This window comes from Periophthalmus magnuspinnatus, chromosome 14 (genome assembly GCF_009829125.3).
Source record: "Periophthalmus magnuspinnatus isolate fPerMag1 chromosome 14, fPerMag1.2.pri, whole genome shotgun sequence".
Lineage (NCBI taxonomy): Eukaryota > Metazoa > Chordata > Actinopteri > Gobiiformes > Gobiidae > Periophthalmus > Periophthalmus magnuspinnatus.
The window spans coordinates 17993867-18020143 of NC_047139.1; the positions used below are offsets into that span (position 1 = coordinate 17993867).

The 26277-nt window shown below is 40.3% G+C and overlaps 1 protein-coding gene across 3 annotated transcripts in view; it reads left to right on the forward strand.

Moving 5' to 3' along the window:
• The window catches only part of robo3 (roundabout, axon guidance receptor, homolog 3 (Drosophila)), a 280696-nt gene that overhangs the window by 234596 nt on the left and 19823 nt on the right, over positions 1–26277 (forward strand). For all 3 annotated transcript variants that reach the window (XM_055226813.1, XM_055226814.1, XM_055226815.1), the window contains 6 exons: positions 806–977; positions 5346–5551; positions 17908–17989; positions 19827–19995; positions 24693–24859; positions 25363–25484. In XM_055226813.1, the coding sequence (XP_055082788.1) occupies positions 806–977; positions 5346–5551; positions 17908–17989; positions 19827–19995; positions 24693–24859; positions 25363–25484 (918 nt within the window). The remainder of the gene's footprint in view (positions 1–805; positions 978–5345; positions 5552–17907; positions 17990–19826; positions 19996–24692; positions 24860–25362; positions 25485–26277) is intronic.

Here is a 26277-nt window from a genome sequence, read left to right on the forward strand (position 1 = left end):
TGAAATATTAATTTGTATCTAAATGCACATAGTTAACTTGCAAGCCGCCACATTCCAAACAGGAAGTGAGCGTGGGCTTCTGGCTCCATCAACTCCAATTCATATTAGAAAACGTTGGCTTTCTGCTGTCAAGCTGCTTTTAAAATGTTCATATTAACCCACTCTACAGGATCCTGATATTTTTGTTTTGCTATTGTGTCTGTAAATCAAGATATGAACATTCATAACAGATCAATTAGGCGCCTTCTTTCCTTGAGGTCGCTCCTGCTAGCGTTAGCAACAGGTTTGATTGACAGTGTTGCTAAGCTCCCGCCCCCTGCCAGACCAGCGATGCAGGTGGGAAGGGACATTACCTTCAACAGTCTCTGGATTGGATCTTTAGTTGCCATGTTACTCGAGGTCAGAATTCCAAATATGGAAGTTCTCCCCAAATTCACCGCTATATCTGCTAGCCTCGATGAGCTTCATTTGACTGGAGCCAAACTCTGTGGGTGACGTCACACTCACGTAGTCCATTTCTTTATACAGAATATGGGCTCCCCACTCATTTATTTGTATTAGAAGCTCCTTTATTTTAATGCATTGTTTTGTTGCAGCAGCAACTAAAAAACAAAGGGAACAACATGGACCATGATCCTTTGCTCTATATCAGTTTAGACTACATGAAGAAATAAATGTTATTAACCACTTTCTAGTCTTACTTCTTTTGATTATCACACTAAGAGTAGTATATATATATATATATATATATATATATATATATATATAGTTCTGTTCTCATTTATACATTTGTTTTCTTTCTCAGATCTTGCTGTTCCCAGTCCAGGAGGCAGCCCCGGCCACTCGCTTTTCCGTCTCTTTAACCGGTGAACTGACCATTACTGATGTCCAGGTCGAAGATTCCGGTTACTACATCTGCCAAGCCATCAGCGTGGCCGGCAGCATCCTCACCAAAGCTCTGCTCGAAGTCGAGAGTGGTAAGTGGACAGTTACATTACACTGGCAGGTTCAGTATGGAGTTAAATTATGTTTTGAGCTGATATCCAGTATTTCCTTCTTGCTGTGCTTAATAAATGATAATATTTGCTGATTTTGAATTTGAATTTACAATTTAAAGTTTTGTAAAAAGTAATAAGAAAAAATGCATTCATTGGGGCTGTAGGCAAGGCAAGTGTATTTATATAGCACAAGTGGTACACAGAGTAATTCATGCTTTACAGAATAAGAAACATACAGCCATTTTTAAATTTGATACTGTTCTCTTATGAAAAACATGCCTGAAGAGGTTTTAGATGTCTCCCATGCATGTTTGAGTCATTTAATGGTCTCTCCTACGCCCTATTCAAACCCTCCTTATGGTTTACTGTGAGATTCTGTGTAAGGCTCCACCCACAGGCCTACGGCAATCGATCGATGGAGTCTTGGTCAAAATATTGTATTGCTTAAATGGTCAAATATTATATAGTGTTTTTCCACCTTTAAGGCTCAAATTGCTTTACAATCACACTGCCATTCTATTGTTTACTTTGCAGATAAACTGGATAAAATGGCTGACCTAGACTACCCTACATCCCACAACCCAAAAACCAAACCAAATCCCACTATCTGAAGTCTTCCCCTCATCGCTAATCTTGAAATTACAGCCTCCGAGCTCAGCGGCATCTCTTAAATCTCCAAAATTCCATATCCCAGATGTGTTACCGAAATAAATTCCCAAAAATCTTTCAAATCCGACTGAAATTAAAACTCTCTCTTCCCAAATGAGCAAACAGCAGGCGTTCTGATCGGATGTAATCAAAAGGGACAAGTGCTGATGGTGCTATGCAAATAAGCCCAGCCTTAACATATGCTGAGCGCGCCGCCCCCCGCCCCCTGCTGGAGTAAACAGGGATTTGCTTTTAATTTCTCACATTTGCGCTTACCTCCTGATACAGCGGCTTGTTGTTTCATACTGCAAGTGCATACAAATGAGCCGGGGCCACTTTAGTGCTAAGCTAGTGTGAAATATGAAGAATTTCCCTAGTCACTTATGTGTTATGTAATTTCAAACTCTAAAGAAAATGGGTTAATCATGTTAATTTCTCAAATAGCTGAAATGGTCTAATCTACAGTAAGTATATTTTGGCACATTTACATATTATGAAATGAGGGTTTTTATTTTTATTTTTATTTTTTATCCTTTCCTCTAAATGCCAAATTAGGACCACTAAAGTTAAATTTTTTTGTTTTGACGTTTCTTTCATGTTATAATGTTGTTCCTTCATCAAACCATCCCTGAAGAGGTTTTAGATGTCATCCATGCATGTTTGAGTCATTTAGTGATCTCTCCCAAGCCCTATTCAAACCCTCCTTATGGTTAGCTGTAAGATTCTGTACAAGGCTCCGCCCACAAGCCTATGTCACCCATGTTTTCATACAACAATTCTCCTTAAATATACAAAAACATGATAGAAAACTGTACACAGCAACTTGACAAACCTGATGTGATGCAGTAGTTTCATTCGTGGGATGCACTGACTGTGTTGTGATAGTGCTCTGAAGGGGGAGTGACTTAGCACTTATAAAACTTATAAAAGAGTGAAACTTATAAAACGTGTTAATACGGTGTTTTGGGCAAATATCTAATTTTCAATAATAAAAAAGGTAATATAGTGATCTAAATATGTTATGTGTTAGTAGTTATACCCCACACAAGTAAAATACCCCCTCTTTAATACCCCATAGAAGTAAAATATCCCACTTTAATACCTCATAGAAGTAAAATATCCCACTTTAATACCCCATAGAAGTAAAATACCCCCTCTTTAACTTACATTTTGCTTGATAGACCTTTACAAACATGTTGTGAGATGCATGGGATTCTTGGACTACTCCGTCACTTCATATTTCTGTCTTCTCTCAAATACTAATGCTATCTGAGTTGTTTACAATGTGCACTCTGAACAGAACCCTACTTTTTAAACATATATGGCAAATCTAATCCCAATCCCAATACTTTACATCATTTTTTCCCAAGAATCCTGCCTCCATCCTTTGCTACTCCTTTAACTCCAACATGGAAGTGCATTAAAAGTGTATTCTTGAACACATTGAGAAAGCCAGCACTTATCTTGCACCACAAAAGCTCCCTGATTTATTTGGCTTGTCTAAATGCAGCTCTTACCCCACACTGGCTGGCAGCGGTTTACACTCACTGTTTATATTCCACATACAGACATGCGCCAATGCCATAAAAGTCCAGGGCTTCTTGCTCGGGCGCTGCTCTAAAACCATCTCACGAAGAAGCAAAGGTCAAGGCCAGTGTTCTCTTACTGTTTAGAAAGTCCTTTTAGCAAATACGTGTAATCGGGCTGCAGATCTTTGGTTGTTCACATAGACTGTATATATAAATTGACATAGCTAACCTGCTTAGCCTCCGCGTTAGAAGTGGGAAGTGAGCATTGGTGTGCTTTGGTGGTGGGCTTCCATCCAATTCACTTTCTATTGAAAAACTGTGGCTCGTCGCTCCGTAACTGCTGCTGTCAGGCTCGTCATTTTGGTCTTAAAATAATCGCATTAACCCGCTCTACATGATCCTAGTGTTTTTATTTTGCTATTGTGTCTATAAATCAAGATATGAACATTAATAGCAGACAAATCAGGCGCTTTCTTTCCCCGAGGTCACTCCTGGTAGCGTTAGCAACAGGTTTGATTGACAGCGTTGCTAATCACCCACATAATATGGCATTAAACTTATCTATTTCCATGTTCATAAGAAGGCAAAGCCAACGAGCCAAGTTATAGGTTAGATCTGTGGAGAGGCAAGTGTTTGACAGTAAAGATGTATGTTCTCTAAGTTCTCTAAGGTCTTTCTACTTATACATAATTTCCTGGTACTATTCCTGCATAAATACTTGTTTTTGTGATGAAACTGTAGTCCTCTGTTTTCAAACTCATTCCAACAGCTCCAGAACTTTACAAAATTGCCTTGTCTCCTGTGTTAATGATTTTTCTGCCTCCAAGCAATAAACATAACTTTTGTTTTTCAAAGTACCGAAATTTTAATAATATTTTTTTAATGATCCTTTCTTCAGTTTGGTGACTCATCTTTTGAATGTAGAAGTTGGAATTTGAATCAACTTTTTAACCAATTTAAGTGGACTCTGTAAGTTCTCTGGTGGGGGAAAGTCTACCATCTACTCCATGGAGTTATTATTGCTGTGCCTGGAATATTCCACAGTATGGCATTAAACATATCCATTTAGCATATCAACGCTTATTTTCAACAGCCTCGCTCTGGATTGGCTCTTTAGTTGCTATGATACTCGCAGTCGAAATTCCTAATATAGTCTATGGTTGGGACGGACAATGGAGTTCCCTGCTCTGAATCTAGTTTAAATGAGTCTATAGCTCTCTCCCTATTCGGCAGAAATAACTTCAACTAAATTTGCAAAAGGAAAAAAAACAACAATGTCATCACTTTACATTCTGAAGTAGGACAGGGCCGTGGAGACTTGGACATGGACCCGGGGAGCTCGTGTCCTTTCGCGACATTTTCCACTCCATGTACGAAGCGTGCTGAGTCCATTTCAAGCCGACGTGAAGCGGAGGCGAGGAAACGGTGACTTTGGAGCGTTGAGTAAAATCCAAAAGAACAGCGTGAAAGATTTAGTTTATTTTTAGTTGTCATTGTCAGTGTGTAGCCGGGCCGAGCAGACGGAACAGTCAGCATGGAAATTACATGCGGAGTATTGGTATTTAAATGTGCTGTGCAGTAGTAATAAGAACACAGACAAAGCAAAAGGTACCACTGTGTTCTCCTATTTCAACTTTTTTACTATACAAATTATTTTCTAGCACAAACAAAAATATTAATAATTTTTTAAAGGGAATATATTTTTTTAAAATCCACTTTTTACCATCGTTAAACCATGTTATAATGGGGTTGTTATTGGCTTATTCAAAGGTTATATTTTGATTAAAGTTTACTTATGTATATAGCACACATATCGCTTTATACATCTTCAAATAATCCTGTATTGTCCTGCATTCAAGGTTTGACTGCTCAGAAAAGTTCTATTTTCACTTACCCCCTATCCCCGCCCACTTCTCTGTGCTTTTTTTTTTTTTTTTCCCAAGATGATTGTGAATTGGAGATGTGTTTGTGCACACTTAAATTGACATGTTCAAAAAGTTCTGATTCTAGCTAGCAGTGTAACTAACAGACTATTTACATAAATGGATATAACTGACCTGTTAGCCGTTGCATTCCATTAGCTCTAAAATTGCATAATATTCATATCTTTTGCTTTTAAAACTGCTCATATGCTCATGCTCTGCTCATAAAGCCTTCCCTTGTCCCATAGCACCGTCCGATCGAGTCCCGCCCATCATCCGCCAAGGCCCAGCCAATCACACGCTAGCACCGGGCTCCACTGCTCAGCTGCACTGCCACATCATGGGCAACCCGTTACCCAGCATCCAATGGGAGAAGGACGGTCAGCGTATCCTTGGAAACGACGGGCGCATCAGCCTCATGGAGAACGGAACCTTCCAGATCACCAACCTCCAGGTATTTGAATGAAAAAGAATAGCAGTTAGCCTGGACTAGCTAGCTTGTATGTATTTACAACCCACACACCTACAACTGGACTTTTTTGGATTATTTCAGTGTTTAAAGTTGCACGGTGTAACTTTTTCTTGTGGCACCTGGTTGTCTCAATGGAGATGTTATTGTTTTATATGAAAAGTTCCAGTCTATCTCCATGGAAACACAATCAGGCCAAGTTACAGGTCAAATCTGTAGAAAGGCTACCGTGATCACAGTAAGAATACATGTTTTGTAGGTATTTTCTAGCAATAAAACATTTGAATAAACCCAAATATATATGTTTAATGCTCTACTATGGGACCCACTAGAAAAGTTACCAGCAGCATGTTACTAAAATGTGCTGTTTCAATGCTGTAATGCTAAGGCTAATGCTAATCCGAGCGTTCTCAGTGTAGTGAAATATACATTCATGCACATTCTGGCAATATAAACATTTGAATAAACCCAAAATGTACAAGTTTAATCCTACAATGAGACCCACTAGAAAAGTTACACAGTGTAGCTTTAAAACTATATTAACAAAGCATCATCTAGAAGCAGCATGTTACTAAAATATACTGTTTCAATACTCAGACACTTATCCGAGCGTTCTCTGTGAAGTGAAAGGGACTTGTGTGAGCATTCATAGACATTTGTACACTCATATACACTCATATACATCCTAAAACATGAAAACCCATTGCAAAGGTGTCCGGGCGAGTATTAAAACCTTGAATAATACTCGGGCTTTAATGAAAAAGTCTCTGTAATGGCTTTCGTCTCCCCAATGGCCCCCTGCGTCTCGTTTCTGAACACTTCCACAAAACCACCAAATGTATTCAAATGTATTCGCACTGGTAGATATTAGTATTTGCACATAAAACAAAACAAAACACATTTAGTGATAAAATTTTAATTACCGGCAGAGAATGAGGCACTTACCGAGAGGGCATTTGAACTGCGAAGTCAAATGATGAGCTTTTACGAGTGAAATGGGGGCGCAAGACGGCGGTGCTAGCGTCAACCGCATTGGCGAGACGCGCGCTACATGCTAATGAGGAAACCAAGCTATTAGCAGTCGTTAGCGGCGTCTTGGTCCATGCTAATCCAATCTCTTCCAGCCAAAGACCCCCCCATAGCCCCCTCCATCTGGGTAGAAAATGGCACCTGGGGTCAACAGCGCATAAGGGAGGCCGCGCATTAATTGATTGTGGGTTCTTAATGATTAACGATCGCTGCGGCTTGTAATTAAATCCCCGATACATCAGTGCGAGCGAGGATGGGGCCGTGCCAAATTGAGATGGAAGAGAGCTGAGAAGACAACTGAGCAAAGATGTGAACAGGGAATTCAAGGGGAGGTACGGGTAATGCTGGGAAGTAACAAAGTACTGGGCTTAAAGGTGCAGTACCTGATTTTTACTGTTTTAAACATGTGAAAAAAGAGCTAGTTGATTTTAAACAGTTTGCAGTGGTCCAAAGTTATTCCTCACTTACCTTATTCATTCAGAGCATCCTAATTATTCACCCTGATGAGTATATAAGTACTTTTCACAACTTTCTGAGGCCAGACCGGAGTTTTGCCATCACCGCAATGCTAACGACAACAACAACAACAACTAGCATGTTAACCACGCACTTCCTCATTCTCTGACAATAATGTGCTTTATGATTAGATGCTGCTTAAAGGTCCCATATTACACTGTTTTCTGATCTCTGTTTTAATGTTGTTTCCTCATCACAAACAGACCTGGAGTTGTGTTTTGTTTCATTCACATGTTTAACACACAAACCTGCATATTTAGGCTGAGTTCTTCTCTCAAAATGAAAACACTCGGTTCCACCTTTTGATGTCATGTGGTGATACATGAAGTGCTCCACTCTGTTTTTAAACTCTATACACTTTTACTAGAATATTTTGCAGCCCTGAATTTGCCAAGCTCTACTGAACTAAAGGTAAAAGGTCATTGTTAACCTGTAAACTACCACTTCATGACATCACAAGGTGGAACAGAGCATTTTGAGCTTTGCGGATTTAGACAGGCTAATAATAAACATTGTGAATGAAACAAAACACTACTCCAGGTACGTTTTTGAGGAGTTAACAGCCTTATAGCATGGCTTAAAGCTCACAAGAGTCTCGATGGAAGAAGAGGAAGAGAAGAGAGACGGAGAGAGAGAGGAGATGCAAAAGAGAGATAGATAAAGAGATGGAGAGGGAATAGAGAAGAATAGAGAGTGAGTGGAAGATAGAAGAGAGCCAAGATGTGAAAGAGAGAGAGAAGAGAGGGATCAGGGGAGGGCGAGAGAAGAGATGGAAGAAGAGGAAGAAGGGAAAGAGAGATAAACAGATAGAGAGAAATAGAGGATAGGGTAGTGTTAGTGTCTTTCATTGTCAGCAGCAGAAGTGAACATGTACAGTTGAGTTTTTTGATCTGAAATCTTGCACAGTAAACATACAGGCCCTCAGAGACAGTGATGTGCTTCATCTTAGCGCTCAGCTCTAAAGGTGAGGCTTGTAGAAGTATTTGTAGAGATGTAGAGAGCGGATCTGGTGTGTGGAGAGCCGTCACACTGATGCCGTCTGAAGAGTCTCACAGACAGAGGAGCCGCACTGGGACAGTACTGAGGTCCAGCCTTTTGAACCAGACCTATCCTATTGAACGCTGTATCCACTCATCGTTCAGTACATGATGGAATAGTGATTTTTTGGGTCATTATTTATGGTCGGCACATTTAGTTTGCATTAATTGGAACATTTTGGGTATTTTTCAGTTTTATAATGAGATTTGAGGGTAAATTCTAAACTTTTATGACTCATTATAGACTCAGACTTACTACTTAAGAGTTGCATTCTGCTATTTATTTATGGTTTGGTTTCAATATTATCGTTTATCGTCTATATTTATGTATTAAAATGTGTTATCATGACAGGACTACTATAAGCACAGATTCTTTTGGTTGTTTTGAAAGGTTGCATAGGGTCGTTAAATGTGATGTCACTTCCTGGTTCAAATGTCAACTTCACAGACGATTTCAGCTTTGTTTTTGACCCTCTGCCACACTGCTGTTTATTCATCGAACATACAGAATAAATCACATACATGAATAAGATATATGGAGTTATATTTAATAATTTTGTTGTTATTTTACACATAATTCCATATATCTTTACTTCATATATTTGATGTCTTCTGTGTGTGTATAAAGAAACACTGAATGTGAGGGAGCATGCAAACATTTGACTGCTTGTGTTACAATCTGATATGTAAAGTGTGTATATGTCACCTCAGCCTTGTACATTTTCACAGTTAAAAAAAACCAACAACTTCTAAGCGTTAAATAGCAATCCCTTTTTAAAGCGAGATGCTGTTGTTTTTAATGAAATCATTAATTTAAAACCTAAAATTCAGCAAATTGTTTTAATAACGTAGCAGTTTATAAAGTTTTAGAAACAGATTTTAAATTATGAGTGTTGTGGTCATTAGTTACCACAGAGCAGATTAGCCCCAGGTTATCACAACTTTTGATATTGATTTTTTTCAGAGAGGCTGTGGGAACTGCTGAGCTCCATTTAGACTTTTTTAAAACTAACTTCACTTTTGGCTATCGGGCTGGTTGGACTCCAGAACACTCACTTCTTCGATATTTTATAAAGATGTGAATGTTTGTCAAATGAGTAAGATTGACAGGTTTATTAGTAAATCAGGAGCAGGTATTTGATTTTATGTGTAAATCAAAGGTGAGGAATGAGCTCCTTCATTTCATATGAGTCACTGAAAAAAAACAAAAAACAGATCTGATTGGACGATCACGGGTTTGAGACACAACCCTAGACTGTATATGTAAATGGACATAGCTTACCCGCTAGCCGCGCGTTCCAAATAGGGAGTCAGCATCGGCACACTTCCAGCTCCATCGACTTTTGCTCCAATTAACTTTCTATTGAAAAACTGTCATCCCTCTCTCTGTAACTGCTGCTGTCAGGCTCGTCATTTTGGTCTTAAAATCTTCATATTAACCCGCTCGACATGATCCTGGGTTTTTTATTTTGCTATTGTGTCAGCAAATGAAGATATGAACATTAATAATAAACCAACCAAGCGCCTTTTTTCCCCTAAAGTCGCATGCGTTAGCAAGTTTTGATGGACAGCATTGCTAAGCGCCTGCTCTGTGCTAAATCAGCGATGCAGGTGGGAAAAGGGCGTTACTTTCAACAGTCTCGCTCCAGATTGGCTCTTTGGTTGCTATGATACTCACAGTCGGAATTCCATATATGGACGTCGGCTCCAAATTGGCTCGTATAACTGCTCTAGCCTCGATGAGCTTCATTTGACTGGACGCAACGGAGGATGTAGGGGCCAGTCTGAAGCCATTGTAGATTTGGTATTACTTGTTGTAAAATAGATAAACTTGAAAATGTGGTGTAATTCATTTGTTTTGAGCTGCTCCAAATTACTTTTCTGATAATCAGTTTATACCAGACCACAGCCATGAACTCGCCTTTTAAACTCCCAGTGCACACTTCAGACCCCGACGCCAATCTTTCCACATTAAACCACAACACATCACCGCGGTTTCATCAGATTTGCATGATGGGAGAAAATAAAACGTCCAAAACACGGTTACCCCTGGAATCATCATTCTAAATAAGTGAATCCGAGGCGGGCCCCTGCTGCTGGACAGATGGCAGGTTTGTTCCACAGCACCCTGGCAACGAAGAGATGCCATTACCCGGGACCAGAGCCAAAATGGGGCTAAAACGCACACCAGCTAGCACCTCTGCCTCTGCCTGGTGCCAAGACGTCCCAGACAGATTGGGTGGGTGCCATAATGGAGTTTATATGGAGGAGGGCGGGGTCCAGGCCAAACACTTAGGGCATGACGTTTGGGAAGCAGAGCGTTTTAAGTAAAGAATAAAATGAGATGGAGTTAGCTGTTACAGTGAGGGTCAGGGCCAGTGCTGACAGAAGTACTCAATTCTGTTTCTTAAGTAAAAGTACAGATACCAGAGCATAAAAACACTCAAGTATTAAAGTTTAAAATGTAAGAAAAGTAAAAGTATTTCACACATATTTTGAGGTCTTATAAAGCTTCAAATGTAGTGATTTTCATAAAGATTTGAGCTGAATTTTGTTCAGCAGAAACAATTGGATTAATTTAGTGTATTATAGACAATAATAAAAAATACTTTTACTTTTCAGTCCAGTTAAAAAATTTAATAGAGTAGCAAGTACAGATATCTGCTCTCAAAGGTAGTGAAGTAAAAGTAAAATGTATCTACTGTAACTGTACTGTACTGAAGTAAAGTACAGATACCTACATTTTTGCAGTACTACCTTTAGTTTGTTACGTTCCACCACTGGTTAGGACCATAAATTGAAATTTTAGAATTAGAAGTTTGTCAGAAGAACGGTCGTTACATTTGGCATTTTTCTGCAGATCCTTCAGTCCTGATGTGGATGACGACGGGTTTGAAATTTGGTTAGCAATGATGTTATATGTTTCGCTAATGGCCCACTCCCAGAGAGGATGTGACTCAAGAGGGCAGGTCAGAGCAAGTCTGGACATTTGACCCTCCAGTAAATGTCATTTGGAATTCAAGAGATTTAAGACAGAGTTTTAGAGTGAGTTTAGTGTGAGTCTAAAATACACTAGTGCGTTAGGTTACTTCACCTGGAACACTTGAAAACGACAAGGAGCTACCCAAACATGAACCAAAACAAGAACTGGGTAACTTCGTCTTTCTAGTCTCACACACAGACCACTGTTCCTGTCTGCTGAGCTGTTTGAGAGAGAGAGAGAGAGAGAGAGAGAGAGAGAGAGAGAGAGAGAGAGAGAGAGAGAGAGAGAGAGAGAGAGAGAGAGAGAGAGAGAGAGAGAAGACCTGTTTAACAAAGAGAGAGAGAGAGAGAGAGAGAGAGAGAAGACCTGTTTAACAAAGAGAGAGAGAGAGAGACAGAGAGTAGACCTGTTTAACAGAGAGAGAGAGAGAGAGAGACAGAGAGTAGACCTGTTTAACAGAGAGAGAGAGAGAGAGAGAGAGAGTAGACCTGTTTAATAGAGAGAGAGAGAGAGAGAGAGATGACTTGTTTAATAGAAAGAGAGAGACAGAGAGTAGACCTGTTTAACAAAGAGAGAGAGACAGAGAGTAGACCTGTTTAACAGAGAGAGAGAGAGATGACTTGTTCAATAGAAAGAGAGAGAGAGAGTGAGTGGACCTGTTTAACAGAGAGAGAGAGAGAAAGAGCTTACTTGTTTAATAGAGAGAGAGAGAGAGCAGACCTGTTTAACAGAGAGACAGAGAGAAAGAGCTAACTTGTTTAATAGAGAGAGAGAGAGAGACAGAGAGTGAGAACAGACCTGTTTAACAGAACAAGAGAGAGAGAGCGAGCAGGGCGCTCTGAGATCTTAATGAAAACTCTGTAAACTGCTCTGTTGTATTCAAAAGGCCATAAACGTGCTCAAGCTGTGAATAAAAAGAATACTAAACATCCTCACGGCCTCCTGCTCTCTCTCCTCTTACATCTGTCTGCCCTGTCTCTTCCTTCTTTTCTCTCTTGCCCTCATCCCTTTCTTCTCTCTCTCCCCCTCTATCCTCTCTTCCCTCTCTCTTTTCTTCCTCTCTCTCTCTATCTTTCTCCTTTCCCTCTCTATCTCTTTTCCTCTTCTTGGATCTCTTCTATCTCTTCTCACTTCTGCCCGTTCCCTTTTCCTCTTCTCTCTCCTTTTCCTCATCCCCCTCTCTCTCCCCTCTTCCCTCCCTCATCCCTTTTTCCTCATCTTCTCCTCTTCTTTTTCTCCTTTCTCTCCCCTCTTCATTCTCTTCTCTCCCTCATCCCTCTCTTCCTCCCCTGTCCCTCTTCCATCTCCCATCTCTCCCTCATCCCTCTCTCCTCATCCTCCTCTACCCTTCATACCTCTCTTCTTGTCCTCCCCTCTTCTCTCCCTTATCACTCTCTCTCCCCGATCACTCTCTCTCCCTCTTAGTTCTCTTCTCTTTCCCCATCCTTCTCCCCTCTTCTCTCCCTCATCCTTCTCTCTCTCTCCCCCTCACTTCTCTTCCCCCTAACTCCTCTCCCCTCTTCTCTCCTTCATCCCTCGCTCTCTCCCCCTCACTTCTCTTCTCTTCCCCTAATCCTTCTCACCTCTTCTTTCCCTCATCCCTCTCTCCACCTCACGTCTCTCCTCTTCCCCCATCCTTCTCACCTCTCACCTCTTTTTCCCTTATCCCTCTGTCTCTCCACTCACGTCTCTCTTCTTCCCCCCATTCTTCTCGCCTCTCGCCTCTTTTTCCCTCATCTCTCTCTCTCTCCACCTCACATCTCTCTTCTCCCCCCCCATCCTTCTCGCCTCTTCTTTCCCTCATTCCTTTTTCTCTCCACCTCACGTCTTTCTTCTTCCCCCCATCCTTCTTGCCTCTTTTTCCCTCATCCCTCTCTCTCCCCACCTCACCCCCCCCCCCCCCATCCCTCTCCTCTCTTCCTCCTCTCATCCCTCTCTTCTCGCCCTCCTGTCCTCATCCATTTTTCATTAGTGTGCTTCTGAGCCCAGAGCTGGTCTCGTTGATGAATAGTCAGGTGTCGCGGCTGTTTGCTCCCCCACCCTTTTCCCTGCGCACCCATTTTTTTCTTCCTCCTGAAACACCTCCACCATCTGGGGACCCTGCGCAGACAGACGCTTCACGGGACGGGCCCGGGTCGCGCCAAGGTCAGCTCCCGATAGGATGAGGCGAGGGGGGGATGAGGGATGTCACCTGTCCCCTTGTCCCCCTATGGGACTTTTTTCAACACTTTCTTGCCTTCATGGTAGTATTACATGATCTTGAATGTTCCACAGTGCGGCATTAACCAAGTATGTTGTAGCCTTAGTTACCGCTCAACACTACACGCTCCAGTGCTTTATGTGCACGCCTATTCAATAAGGTTTAAAGCTACACTATGGAACTTTTTTCACCACCTTCCTGCCTTCATGCTAATATTGCGTGATCTTGAATGTTCCACAATAGGGCATTAACCGTCTGTTTTGAATTCTTAAGGTGATTTTATTGCTCAAAACTAAACATGCATGTATTCTTACTGTGAGCGGGCTTGCCACTTCACAGATCTGACCTGTAACTTGCTCCGGTGCCTCAATCGCTTGTTTCCATGGAAATAGATGCATTTAATTCCATGCTGTTGTGCGTCTCGGGCAATAACATCTCCATGGTGCCGTGCCTCCTCCTGAAAAGTGACACACTGTCTCTGTAATTGTATCATAGGAGAAGTGACTACATGTAAATATTGATGTCCAAAAATGGTCTGCTTCACCCCACACAGCCAGATCCCCCACAATGCACTGGGAGGGAGGCGTAGAGGCAGAGCTGGCAGCAGGTACTAGACCTCAGCTTCAATTCAAAATGGAGGTGTGTTGTGTTGGTGGAAACAGTGTAATGGATTCAGTTATTAATACCTGGGGAGAATGCACAGAGGCGGCCACTTTTATTTTACATTTGCTAAACACTGAGTTTAATTTGCAGTTTAAAAGTCCCATAGAGAACCTGGATGACGGAGGGATTAGACGTACACCAGAGGGAATGAGAAGAACAAGAAATACTAAGAAATACCAGGGGTTTGCTCTGCGTACACTGAAATGTAAAGATTCTTTCAAGGTGTTTAGCCGGTTGCATTTAATACTATTGAAACCTTATATATGCACTTTGTCACTTTTCCGGTGGAGCGTGCCTGCTTGTCTCCATAGAAATGTTACTACTTTGCATGAAATGTTCTACAATAGAGCATTAAATTTAGACCAAGTTAGCAAGTTACCAAGTCAGCTCCATGGAGAGGCAACTCCACTCACGTAAGAATTAATGGTTTTCATTGTATATTTGAGCAATAAAAACGGCTTTAATTGAGCGCAACATAGATGTGTTTAATGCCATACTGGGGAACATTCCAGGACAAGCAAGTGACAGACCCTCCTCTAGGAAAATTACATAGTGGAACTTTAAAAAATTCCCTGTCCATCTTGTTGATTCTCTAGGCGTTATTAGCAGCCTACAAGAACAGAAATAAATAAATAAAAATCTTAACCCACACTGAGCCACAAAACGCTCTCAGGCTTCCTCTCTCTTTCTTTCTTTCTTTCTTTCTTTCTCTCTCTCTCCTCATCCCTCTCTTCCTCTCCCTCCTCTCCTCCTCCTCTCTTCTCCCTCTGTCCTCCCTCTCTTCCCCCTCTCCCTCCTCCTCCTCATCTTCCACATCTCCCTCCTGCTCTTCCTCCCTTTCCACATCTTCCTCCTCTTTCTCTCCCTCCTCCTCCTCCTCTTTCACATCCTCATCCTCTCCCTTTCCCATCCTCATCTTCTCCCTTTCCCATTCCCACATCTCCCTGTCCCTCCTCCTCTTCTTCTCCCCAAACTTGTTACTACTCCGCTGTCACGTTCAGAATGATCCCCCAGTGGAGAGACCTCTAACATCTCACACTGTTGTAAGCAATTTCACAGCCCGTCTAGTTTTTGGCTCACCTCCCCTTCTCCACCTCCCCTTCTCTCTCTATCCCTTTTGCTCTCTCTCTTTATCACTCTCTCTATCTCTCTCTCTCTCTCGCTCAAAATTAAATATCCAGGATTTGCACATGCTCAGTAGCCTTCTCTCACTCACCTCTTAATTGCACGCTCTCAGAGCTAGTGCAGAATGCTAAGTGTCTGTCAAGAATATTAAAAAAAAATGTTCCCCGAGCGCTCGCGTGGTCATTAAAATTCTGTCCTTTGATCCGATCCTTTGCACTCCTCCCAGAATCAGACAAGGAACATAAAAGACAGCAGCCTGACTCCAGCTCTGACTGCAGCTCTGACTCCAGCTCTGACTCCACCTCTGACTCCGGCTCTGACTCTGGCTCTGACTCCAGCTCTAATTCTCTGACTCTCTGATTCTGGCTACGTCTCCAGCTCTGACTCTCTGACTGTGGCTGTGGCTCCAGCTCTGACTCTCTGGCTGTGGCTGTGGCTCCAGCTCTGACTCTCTGGCTGTGGCTCCAGCTCTGACTGTCTGACTCCGGCTCAAACTCCAGCTTTGACTCTGCCTCTGGCTCAGGCTGTGGCTCCAGCTCTGACTCTCTGAGTCTGACTGTGACTCCAACTCTGTCTCCAGTTTTGTCTCTAGTTCTGACTCTCTGACTCCATCTCTGGCTCCGGCTGTGGCTCCAGCTCTGACTCTCTGGCTCCGGCTGTGGCTCCTTCTCTGACTCTGACTCTCTGACTCCAGCTCTGACTCTCTCACTCTGGCTCTGACTCCGTCTTTTATGAAGTCGTTTTAGATGAATATTATGATTTAAAATGTTCTAATTATAACATAATGATCCACAGGTGTTGTAAATTATAACTATAAAGCACACAGAAGCACAGTAGGGCAGATTTAAGAATTTAAGATTATTAAAATTACATGTCCGTCAGTGGCTAAATATTTGTGAGCTAATCCCGGTGCCTGGAGTAAGCCAGAAAACCTCCGTCTACAGAAAAATAAAAACTTGTCTTTGCTCTAACCTTGAAGCCCTGTTTGCCTAATCCTTATTTGTTGCATTGTTCAGGCTTAATACGTTTTGCCTGCGAGCGGCTCCCGGGCAAATAAACAACATCAGCTGGATTCTACAAAAACAGCTCACAAATGTTTCACAATATTTCCTGTTAAAGGTGCTATACCTGATGAGAAATAATACAAGTTGATTTTAAGCAGTTTGCAGTCCAAAGTTTTTCCTTATTCTGAACATTTAAATTATTCACTGCAATGAATTTATAAGCACTTTTCACAAAGAAACCAGAGCGGAGTTTTGCCATCATGGTAATGCAAACAACAACTAGCATGCTAGCCGCACACTTCCTGATTCTCTGACAATAAAATGCTTTCTAATTAAATGCAGACAGAACACAGCAGACTTATTTTGACCTCAAGAGTTGTTTATACACTTTTTTTTATACATATCTGTAATGAGGCCAATTTTGCTCAAATACATGAAAAAAAAAAAAAAAAAAACTGCGACTGGCCCTTTAAATATTCAAAGTTATTTAAATGCACCTGTCATGTTAGGGTTAGCGTTATGCTAATGATGTTCCTATAGCTTAGCGCCTCATGTGGCTTTGATAACCTGTTCCAATTGTATATGTATGGTCTTTGTGACAGACAGGCAGACATTTTTTTAATGATGTGTGCAAACCTTTTTACTGTATTTGAATTCAAACGTCACTATATTCTACTTTTTTGTGTGATTACTTTTTTAGTATAAATGGAACATAGCGTAAGAATTTCTGTATATTTTAGGGAAAGCTGACAACTAATTTCAAGAGTTACTTAACAAACCCATTACTAAAACGAAAAAAAACAAATAGCTCTAATACATTTGGGTTAAATATGTGACGAAAAACGCTTTGACTTTGCTTAAAAAAAAATCTGCCTCCATGTCAAGCTGTTTGCCCCATACCAAGGAAGATGGTAGTTCCTTGTTTCTTGCAATGCCTTTTGTTGTTGTGCCATTGGGCAAAGCACTTCATTCACTTTGCCTCCAGCGAGTGTAAATGTGCAAACTGTAATGTTAAAGGTGCACTTTGTAACTTTTCTGGTGGTAGGGTTTGCCACCTGGTTTTTGCCAAGGAGATTACAGGGAATTATCCATCCATCCATTCATCCATTTCTTCCGCTTATCCGGGGTAGAAGTCTAAGCAGGGACTCTCACACTTCCTCCAGCTTCCCAAGACGTTCCGAGGCCAACCAAAAGACACAGTCCCCCCAACGTATCCTGGGTCTTCCCCAAGGACTCCTCCTGGTGGAATATACCGGGAACACATTCCACAAAAGGGAGTTCTATTGCTGAAAAATACCTTGCACATTCTTACTATTTGCAGGTTCACCTCTCCACAGATCTGACCTGTCAATCGGGCCAGTGTTGTCATCGGCTTGTCTCCTTAGAATTTAATGCCATACTGCTGTAATATCTCCATGGAAACAAACGGGTGCAGACCTTTCACACGAAAAGTTACTTAGTGCAAGTTTTTTCAAGTGGCCAGTAGAGGTAGAACAGCCCCGTTTATCATTCATCATAAATACAACTCTGGAGCTCTGAAATATATTTTTAAAATTCACTTCAATTGAGTCACCTCACCTCCCCTTTGCAAATTGCTTTTTCACTCTCTCTCGTCCCTGTTTGGTCTAGCTCTCCTCACTGCTCAATATTCTTTGTAAAAACACTTCTGCTCAGAGAGATATGACATTTTAGTCTCACTCACCTTAACAGAAGTGTATTAACATAACTGTCGCGCTCGCATGCACAGGCAAACCCAAACTTTAATTGTCTGGTTCTGTTGCTAGGAAACGGACTCCGGGCTGTACACCTGCGTGGCTTCCAGTTCTAGCGGGGAGACGAGTTGGAGTGGAGTGCTCACTGTGAAAGGTAAAAATGGCCGCCGCGGGGATTTAAATACATGCAAATGACGGCAAGTGAAGTGGAAGGGTGTAATGTTAAAATGATATGAACGCGTAGGAAAGAACATCTAAAAAAGCATGACGGTTTTAGAGGTAAAGAATGAGGATTATGCAGTGGGTTTCTTTTGGGTTTATAAACAGGACTGTAGATGTAATATGGATTTAAGAAGTATCACAAAATGGTATTCAGGACCTGGTAACTTTGACCAAAACAAAACAGAAATTTTGTTTGGCTGTATCTCTATGAGGTTTTTGTCGAGCCACGCTAAAATGAATAAATATTTAAACATCAGGCAGTGGACAGGGAGCTGCGGGAGGAAGTCACTAAAAACGCTTCTGTGTTTAGAAAAAAAGATGTTTGTCTCTCAGTGCTAACGCTGATGCTAATTTTGAAGTATAATATATATATGAAAACACCACAAACTGAAGTATTCTACATATAAAAATAATCAGGTGTTCTTCATTTTTTATTAATTTGATAGGTGGTTGATTTAATAGGTTGTTTATTTCATGTTTTCCCATTTTAACAAAAGTGACTGTTAGCTAGCGTGCTGCTGTGCACAGAGCCTATTGGCTTTTAACAGCTGACAAACAAAAAATGTGCTGTTGCGTCTTGTCCTTTTAATTAGAAAGTAGTTCAATCAATGCTGTTAACCTATGAGCTAACAGGTTAAGTTGTTGCCGGGTAGATTAGACAATAATTTACGATAAACTATAAATTACTGCACTAATCTACCCAGCAACAAGGTACAATAGCAACTCAATTAACAGTGGACAGTACTGCAGTGTTCGCAATTGTCAATAAAGTTGTTCAAGATTACTTTTTTCTCCTGTTTACTACTTTCTACATTTTATATATATGTACAGAAAACCTCAAATATATTAAGTAAGATATATGGAATTATGTAGTAAAGAAAGAAGGTATATATATTATATATTCAAATCCGTATCAGTATCCTCCCTTTGCTTTGTCGAAAAATATTCAGTAGTTATTTAACTTTTTTCTTTACTCTATAATTCCATCTATCTTAACTTCATATATTTGATGTCTTCTGTGTGTGTATAAAATGTAGAAAGTAGTAAAAATAAAGAAAAAACATTGCATGAGAGGGTGTGTTCAAACTTTTGTCTGGTAGTGTATGTTGAACACACCTTCTCATTCAAAGTTTTTTTTCCTTCATTTTATATATGGTAGTGTAATAACTGCAAGTTGTTTTGAAATGAAATACTAAACAATATAGATAAATGTATTGTATAATGTGAAAGGAAACTGGATCTCTAAGAAACTATACAGTACCTCTGTCCATCCAATCAACTAAAACACAGTTAACCCATGCTCGTACAAACCAGACTGTTACCGGGCAGATTAAAACAATAACTCAAAGTCCAAACCTTTTCATCAATACTGCTCTTAACCCTAATGTTAGCGGGGCTCTATATGTGATTTGTAGCCTAGCGTCACCGCCCCTACAGCTAACCGTAAATTGAATCGCACTTATGTAAGCACACGTCCCTTTTTTATTTTCTGCTCAAATTAAGAATTAATGGCATTACAAGCTGCATTAAAGGAAGAGAGCTTTATTTGAGTGCTACAATGGGAATAGTTGGCGGTGATGTTTTTGTGCTAGCTGTATAGAAGCGCCTCAAGCTAGTCTGATGCAAATTTTCAATCAACATTACTGTCTCTGTGTGGCACAAAAGGCTAACGCTAGAGGCAAGCGCTAATCAAATATGCAGCACCTCTCCGCTGATGCTTTTATGGGGTTTTTTCTAACTTTCTGTTTTTCATATTTGATCATTTTCAGAGAGCGCTGATTCGACAGCAGCCCAAACCACAGAGCCATTTCAGTTGCCAGGTCCTCCGCACAAGCCCATAGTAACGGATGTGTCGAAGAATAGTGTCAGCCTGACCTGGCAACCCAACGCCCATGAAGGAGGCGCAGCTGTCACGTCCTACATCATTGAAGCTTTCAGGTAAGATAGAGACAAAGCTTGGGTAACATTTTAGTTTAGAGACTGTATGTTAATCATTTATTAGCAGTAGGTGGCATGCTAAGTGGCTATTAATGCTCTTAATTACTACCTATAGATGCTGTTGTACTTAAATTATATTGTTAAGTGCTTTATAAACACTAACTGCAGTGGTGGAAGAAGTACTCAGTTTTGTTACTTAAGTAAAAGTACAGATATTGGAGCAAAAAAATACTCAAGTAAAGTAAAAGTATCACATGAAAAAAGTACTTAAGTAAAAGTATTAAAGTACCTGTTTGAAAATGTACAGAAAGAGTAAAAAGTAAACATATTTTGCACAGAGTTTGAGATCAACAGGAATGAATCTGTTCAAAATAAACCCTCAGCCTTTTCAGCAGGTCTTAGACAATAATAAAAATACTTTTACTTTTCAGTCCAGTTCAAAAATGTAGTGGAGTAGAAAGTACAGATATCTGCTCTTAAGTGAAATACAGATACCTACATTTTTAATTAAGTACAGAACTTTACCATAATTACTTCGTTATGCTCCACCACTGGCTAATAGCTAATTTACCAATAACTAGCATTACCACCTAGTACACATATGCATTACTAAAGATTATAGATTGCGGTACTAATTTATTTGCATTAACATTGAGACTGGCCAAACAGTTCAGTTCAATATTTAACATACAGGGGGACCAGGTCTAAACTATGAGTTGGACTTTCCTATCTGCAGTGTCTTTGGCTGGATGTTGTTGTTGAAGAACAAGAACAAGAATAACTATTTAATGCAGTTTTTTGTTTACATTTAATTAGACCAAGCCAATCACTACAAGGGTCAGAGGTTAGATTTATTCTGTCCCATTGGTGTATGTGGAATCCCTCAGTTGTCACAAAAGTGCCCGTAGCAGAGAAGATTAAATTCTGTTTTTTATAGTGAATACATTGGGCCATCATCCAGGCATCTTAAAAATTCAGCTGTCTTTTGCTATGCCCGTTGGTGTAGTTAAAAAACTTCTACTACTTGCATATATTCCTGAAAAACATTACTTCAAATCTTTATAGTCTCCCCAAAATTGTAACTTTACATCTCAAGTTATAATGTGTAAAAAAGGGTTTAAAATGAGCCTTTACCTTTGTCTTTTACCTTTCATCATGCCAAGATCGCTCTCACCTCCAAATAATGTCACCTCTGAGCTAACCACCTTGAATTAATTAGCGTAAACCTAATTTGGAGGCTAGATTGGCTGTAAGACGATCGCGGCCTGTAAGATTAAGCTACGCTAACAGTGGGAAATGTGTCCTTCCAATTGGATAAAGAGAGAACACCAGCGGAGCTTAACACAATCCAAATGTTCCAGAGGGCCTATGGCAGTGGCAGTTTCCGAGTAACACAAACTCATTCTGGGGGGTAGGAAGGAGGAGTGGAGCTGCTGGGATGTTTTCAATAACATTGGCTTGCCGGGGGTGAAGAAGTGTGTTTGGAAGAAAATAGGGGAGGAGAGAGGCAGGGTTGGTGTATGCAGTGTGGTACAATGGTGTACCACAAGGATCACAACTTGGCCCCTTTGACTTTATGGCATTTGCAGTTTTTATACTTCATTACAATATTCACAAGCTAATTTTGTTAGTATCTTTTTTAGGGGTGGACATTATATTGTATAAGTATCAATAATGCAATATTATCTCACAATAATTAGGATCGCAGCAAACTAAATATATTCCAATTGGATAAAAAGAGAACACCAACCCAAATGTTCCAGAGGGCCTATGGCAGTGGCAGTTTCCGAGTAACGAAAACTCATTCTAGGGGGTAGGCAGGAGGAGTGGAGCCGCTGGGATGTTTTCAATAACATTGGCTTGCCGGAGGTGAAGAAGTTTGTTTGGAACAGAAGAACGGAGAGAGGAGAGCAGAGGAGTGGAGAGAGGGGTTGGGGTTTTGGTGTGTATGCATTCTGCTAAAGTTTATTTAGCACTATGCCAGACACATATCAGTATAAGAGGAAACGAAGAGCTGCAAATGCCAGGCAAAATGTCACGCATGGAGGAACCAAAGACCCCTGACTCCTGCAGAGTTATTTTAGGTTTTAATCCAAGGGTTTCAGAATGATGAAAAATTAGGATCGTTGCCATAGAATTTAGAACACAATGTTACGTATTTTAAATGGTAAAAGTCCTCAAAATGTCACCTAGAGGAAGTGCAAATCTATGAACAAACTACAGGAATACTTTTCTTGGTTGCTACTACTGCTACTGCTACTACAGCTACTACTATTACTACTATTACTATTGCTATTACTACTGTTACTACTACTACGACTACTGCTACTACTACTTATTGCTGCTACTATTGCTACTATTACTACAGCTACTATTGCTACAATCACTACCACTGCCACTACAGCTACTGCTACTGCTACTACTACTACTACTACTACTACTACTACCAGTACTATAACTGCTGCTGCTACTACTACTGCTACTCCTCCTACTTTTATTACTACTATCACTGCTACAACCACTGCTGCTATTACTACCACTACTACTGCTACTACTACTACTACTTACTACTATCACTACCACTGCCACTACAGCTACTGCTATTACTACTGCTAGTACTGCTGCTACACTACTACTACTACTACTACTACTACTACTACTACTACTACTACTACTACTACTACTATTACTACTACTACTACTACTACTACTACTACTGCTATTACTACTGCTACTACTTCTGCTGCTACTACTACTACTAATACTACTACCACTACTACTACAGTGCATTACCATAACATTAAATATTGCTTTTGAGGTACATGAGTACTTTGAGTAGTAGTTTCAGAAGAATCAGATTTTTAGAAAATGTTTTTTAGTAAACAGCTTAACCTACTAATGATCAACACAAACCCACCATTTTGTAACAACTAAATGTACACAGATATTTATATAATTAGATATTTAGTATGACATTTACTATAGCTTATATTAGTAAGACTCTGAGGATGCTTCCAACATAAAAGTTTACATATAATGAGGTAAAATTGGAATCAGAATGCAATTTGAGGTGATGATTTCTATGTCTTCACTTTTCAAAATGGTGTCTAAAGCTCAGATTTTTACACTCACCCACAACCGAAGCATCTAGAAATTGTCTTTTTCCAAGTCTAACTGTGCAGATGGGGACCAAAGCTGGGACCCTCGGGAGGGGAGATAGTAATGTAAAAAGTGTCAAACAAATGGCTGGAGAGGCCATTGTGAACCAGCTCTGCCAAGGTGACAAAAATTCATAGTGAAAGAGGGAGCGTGTGGGCTGGCGTGGTACAATGCATTTTTATGGGGTACCACAAGGATCGCAACTTGGCCCCTTTAACTTCATTGCATTTGCATAGTTTTTCACTACATTATTCATAAGCTTATTTTGTAGCATGTGGTAGTATGGTAGTAGGGCTGGACAAGATATAGTAAAAGTATCAATATTGCAATATTAACAAACTAAATATATTGCAGAAAACAAGAAAGTTCGCTTAAAGCTGGCAAGATTCTATTGCATAAGATAAGAAGCCAGGAGGTTTTTTATTATATTTTTCCCCACTAAATTAGTCTTGATTTAATCTTGGTTTAAATATTAAGTGTAAATTGTACAATAATGCCCATAAAGTGAAATTATTGTGACAAAAAGTACATTAAAATACCATAATAATACAGATATTGCGATACTTAACAGCCATATCAGCCCTAGTCTCTGTGAAAGTCAAAAACTAGTCAAATTTCTTCGCATCTGCCATTGTTTACCACATATTTTATGAAAGACAAAAATAGACGCTGCTCTCGCCTGGGGAGCTCAGTACGCATTGGTTAATTGTGTTGTAGCAGCAGCAGCACATTAAACCAGCATTGCAAAGCACTTTCTTGTTTGCACCTAGCCAAGTTTAATACATGCTGCCGTTCTACGTTGACAGAGAGAATCATTAGGCTCCCACAAGTCTCAGGCGGATTGGTGCGTCCACAGTGTGCACCTGCTCGTTTTGATGTTAAATAGTCATATCAACGAAATAGGAACACTGCACCTGATGTGTCTTCTTAAAGGAACAGTGTAAGATTTTGATTTTAAATTTCAAAAATATGACTTAACTTTGTCATAGTAGTGTTGTCACAATATTAAAATTCAGTATCAATCACAATACCAGAATTAAGATTGAGAATGCTATTTTCTTCTTGTATCCATTTAGCTCATCATTTTACATTAAAAAACTGTGGCCCCTCTCTCTGTCACTTAAATCACTTTGGTCTTAAAATGTTCGTATTAACCCGCTCTACATCATATTTTCATATGATATTTTTTCACAATTTTGTCCATAACTCAACATATGAACATTAATAACAGACAAATCAGGCACTTCCTTTCCTCAAGGTCGCTCCAGCTCGCATTAGCAACAGGTTTGATTGACAGCGTTGCTAAGCGCCTGCCCCCTACTAAACCAGCGGGCGGGAAGGGGCGTTACCTTCAACAGCCTTGCTCTGGATTGGCTCTTTAGTTGCTATGATATTCACAGTCGGAAGTCCAAATACGTCACACTCACTTAGTCCACTTCTTTATACAGTCTATGTGTGATTGTGAAAGTTTATTTTTGAATCAGTAAAAGTGCAGGCTACACACAGTTCCTTTAAATCTTTTTCTGTTTTATTTACAGCCAATCTGCCGGAAGTACTTGGCAGACTGTCGCAGACAATGTGAAGATGGAAACCCACACAATTACAGGACTTTTGCCCAACACGATCTATCTTTTCATCGTGCGAGCGGTCAACGCCTATGGCCTCAGCGACCCCAGCCCTATATCCGAGCCAGTGAGAACACAAGGTCAGGAACAAAGAGGAATTTTGAAGTAGAAATCAGATATAAAGGCGCACTGTGTACTTTTCTGGGAGAAGACTCTGCCATCTTCTTGTCTACATGGTATTGCTGCGTCTGAAATGTTCCGTAATATGCCAGTAAACATATATAATTAGCAGTGTGTGTTTTAAATGCACAAAAATACCTTACTGTGCATGGGCTTGCTTTTCCACAGATCTGACATGTAACTTGCCAGTAAACTTATCTAATTAGCATTGCATGTATCGTATTTGCACAAAAATACCTTGAAAAAATGGCATTCTTACTGTGCGTGGGCTTGACTTTCCACAGATTTGACTTGTAACTTGACCTTGTGGCATCACTTTTAATGCCATACTTTGGAACTTTGGAACATTCCTGATAAAGCAATCACATTTCCATGAAGACGAGCAACATACCACCACCAGAAAAGTTTCGTAGCACATGTTTAATAAGCACTGGATTCAATATATGTGTGTTTTTTCTGTTAGATGTGAGTCCAACAGGTCAGGGAGTTGACCACAGACAAGTCCAGAGGGAGCTGGGAGAAGTGGCTGTGCAGCTACAAGAACCAGCCATGTTGTCGGCCTCGTCAGCACGCGTGTCCTGGAGCGTGAGTAGCATTTTGATGCTAAGCTAACAAAGATTACATTGCCCATATTATACTATTCTCTGTCCTATGTGATAATGTTTCCTCATCACAAACAGACCTGGAGTTCTGTTTTGTTTCATTCACACATGTTTAACACACAAACCCTGCATATTTAGGCTGAGTTCTTCTCTCAAACGGAAAACACTCTGTTCCACCTTGTGATGTCATGTCGTAATACAGGAAGTGCTCCACTGTGTTTTTAAACTCTATACACCTTCACTGGAATCATTTGGATGATTTTAGCCCTGGAATTGCCAATCTCTACTGCACTAAAGGTAAAAGGAGCTGTTAACTTGAAAACTACCACTGCATGACATCACAAGGTGGAACAGAACATTTTGAGCTTTGGAGATGTAGACAGACTAATATTAAAGAGTTACTCAGACATGTGTGAATGAAACAAAAAACAACTCCAGGTCTGTTTTTGGTGAGATAACAATGTTATGACATGGCTTAAAGCTCACAAGAGTCAGTTTTGTGTAATATAGAATCTTTAAACAAGATGTGAAACTGTTGGACAAAAAGGTGGATTACTCATTGGTAACTGTCATATAGTTGTAAATGCCATAGGCCTGAAAAAAAGTTTCTATTATTTTCAGACTGACTGGTGTGTGAATGTGTGTGTGATTGGGTGAGTAGTTTCTTGAAGGTAGAAAAACGTTGTATAAAAAATATGCTGGAACCAGGTCTGAATAAAGATCACTTCATCTATCCATACTATGTCATAATCAACCCCAAGGTAGCCTGCATACTA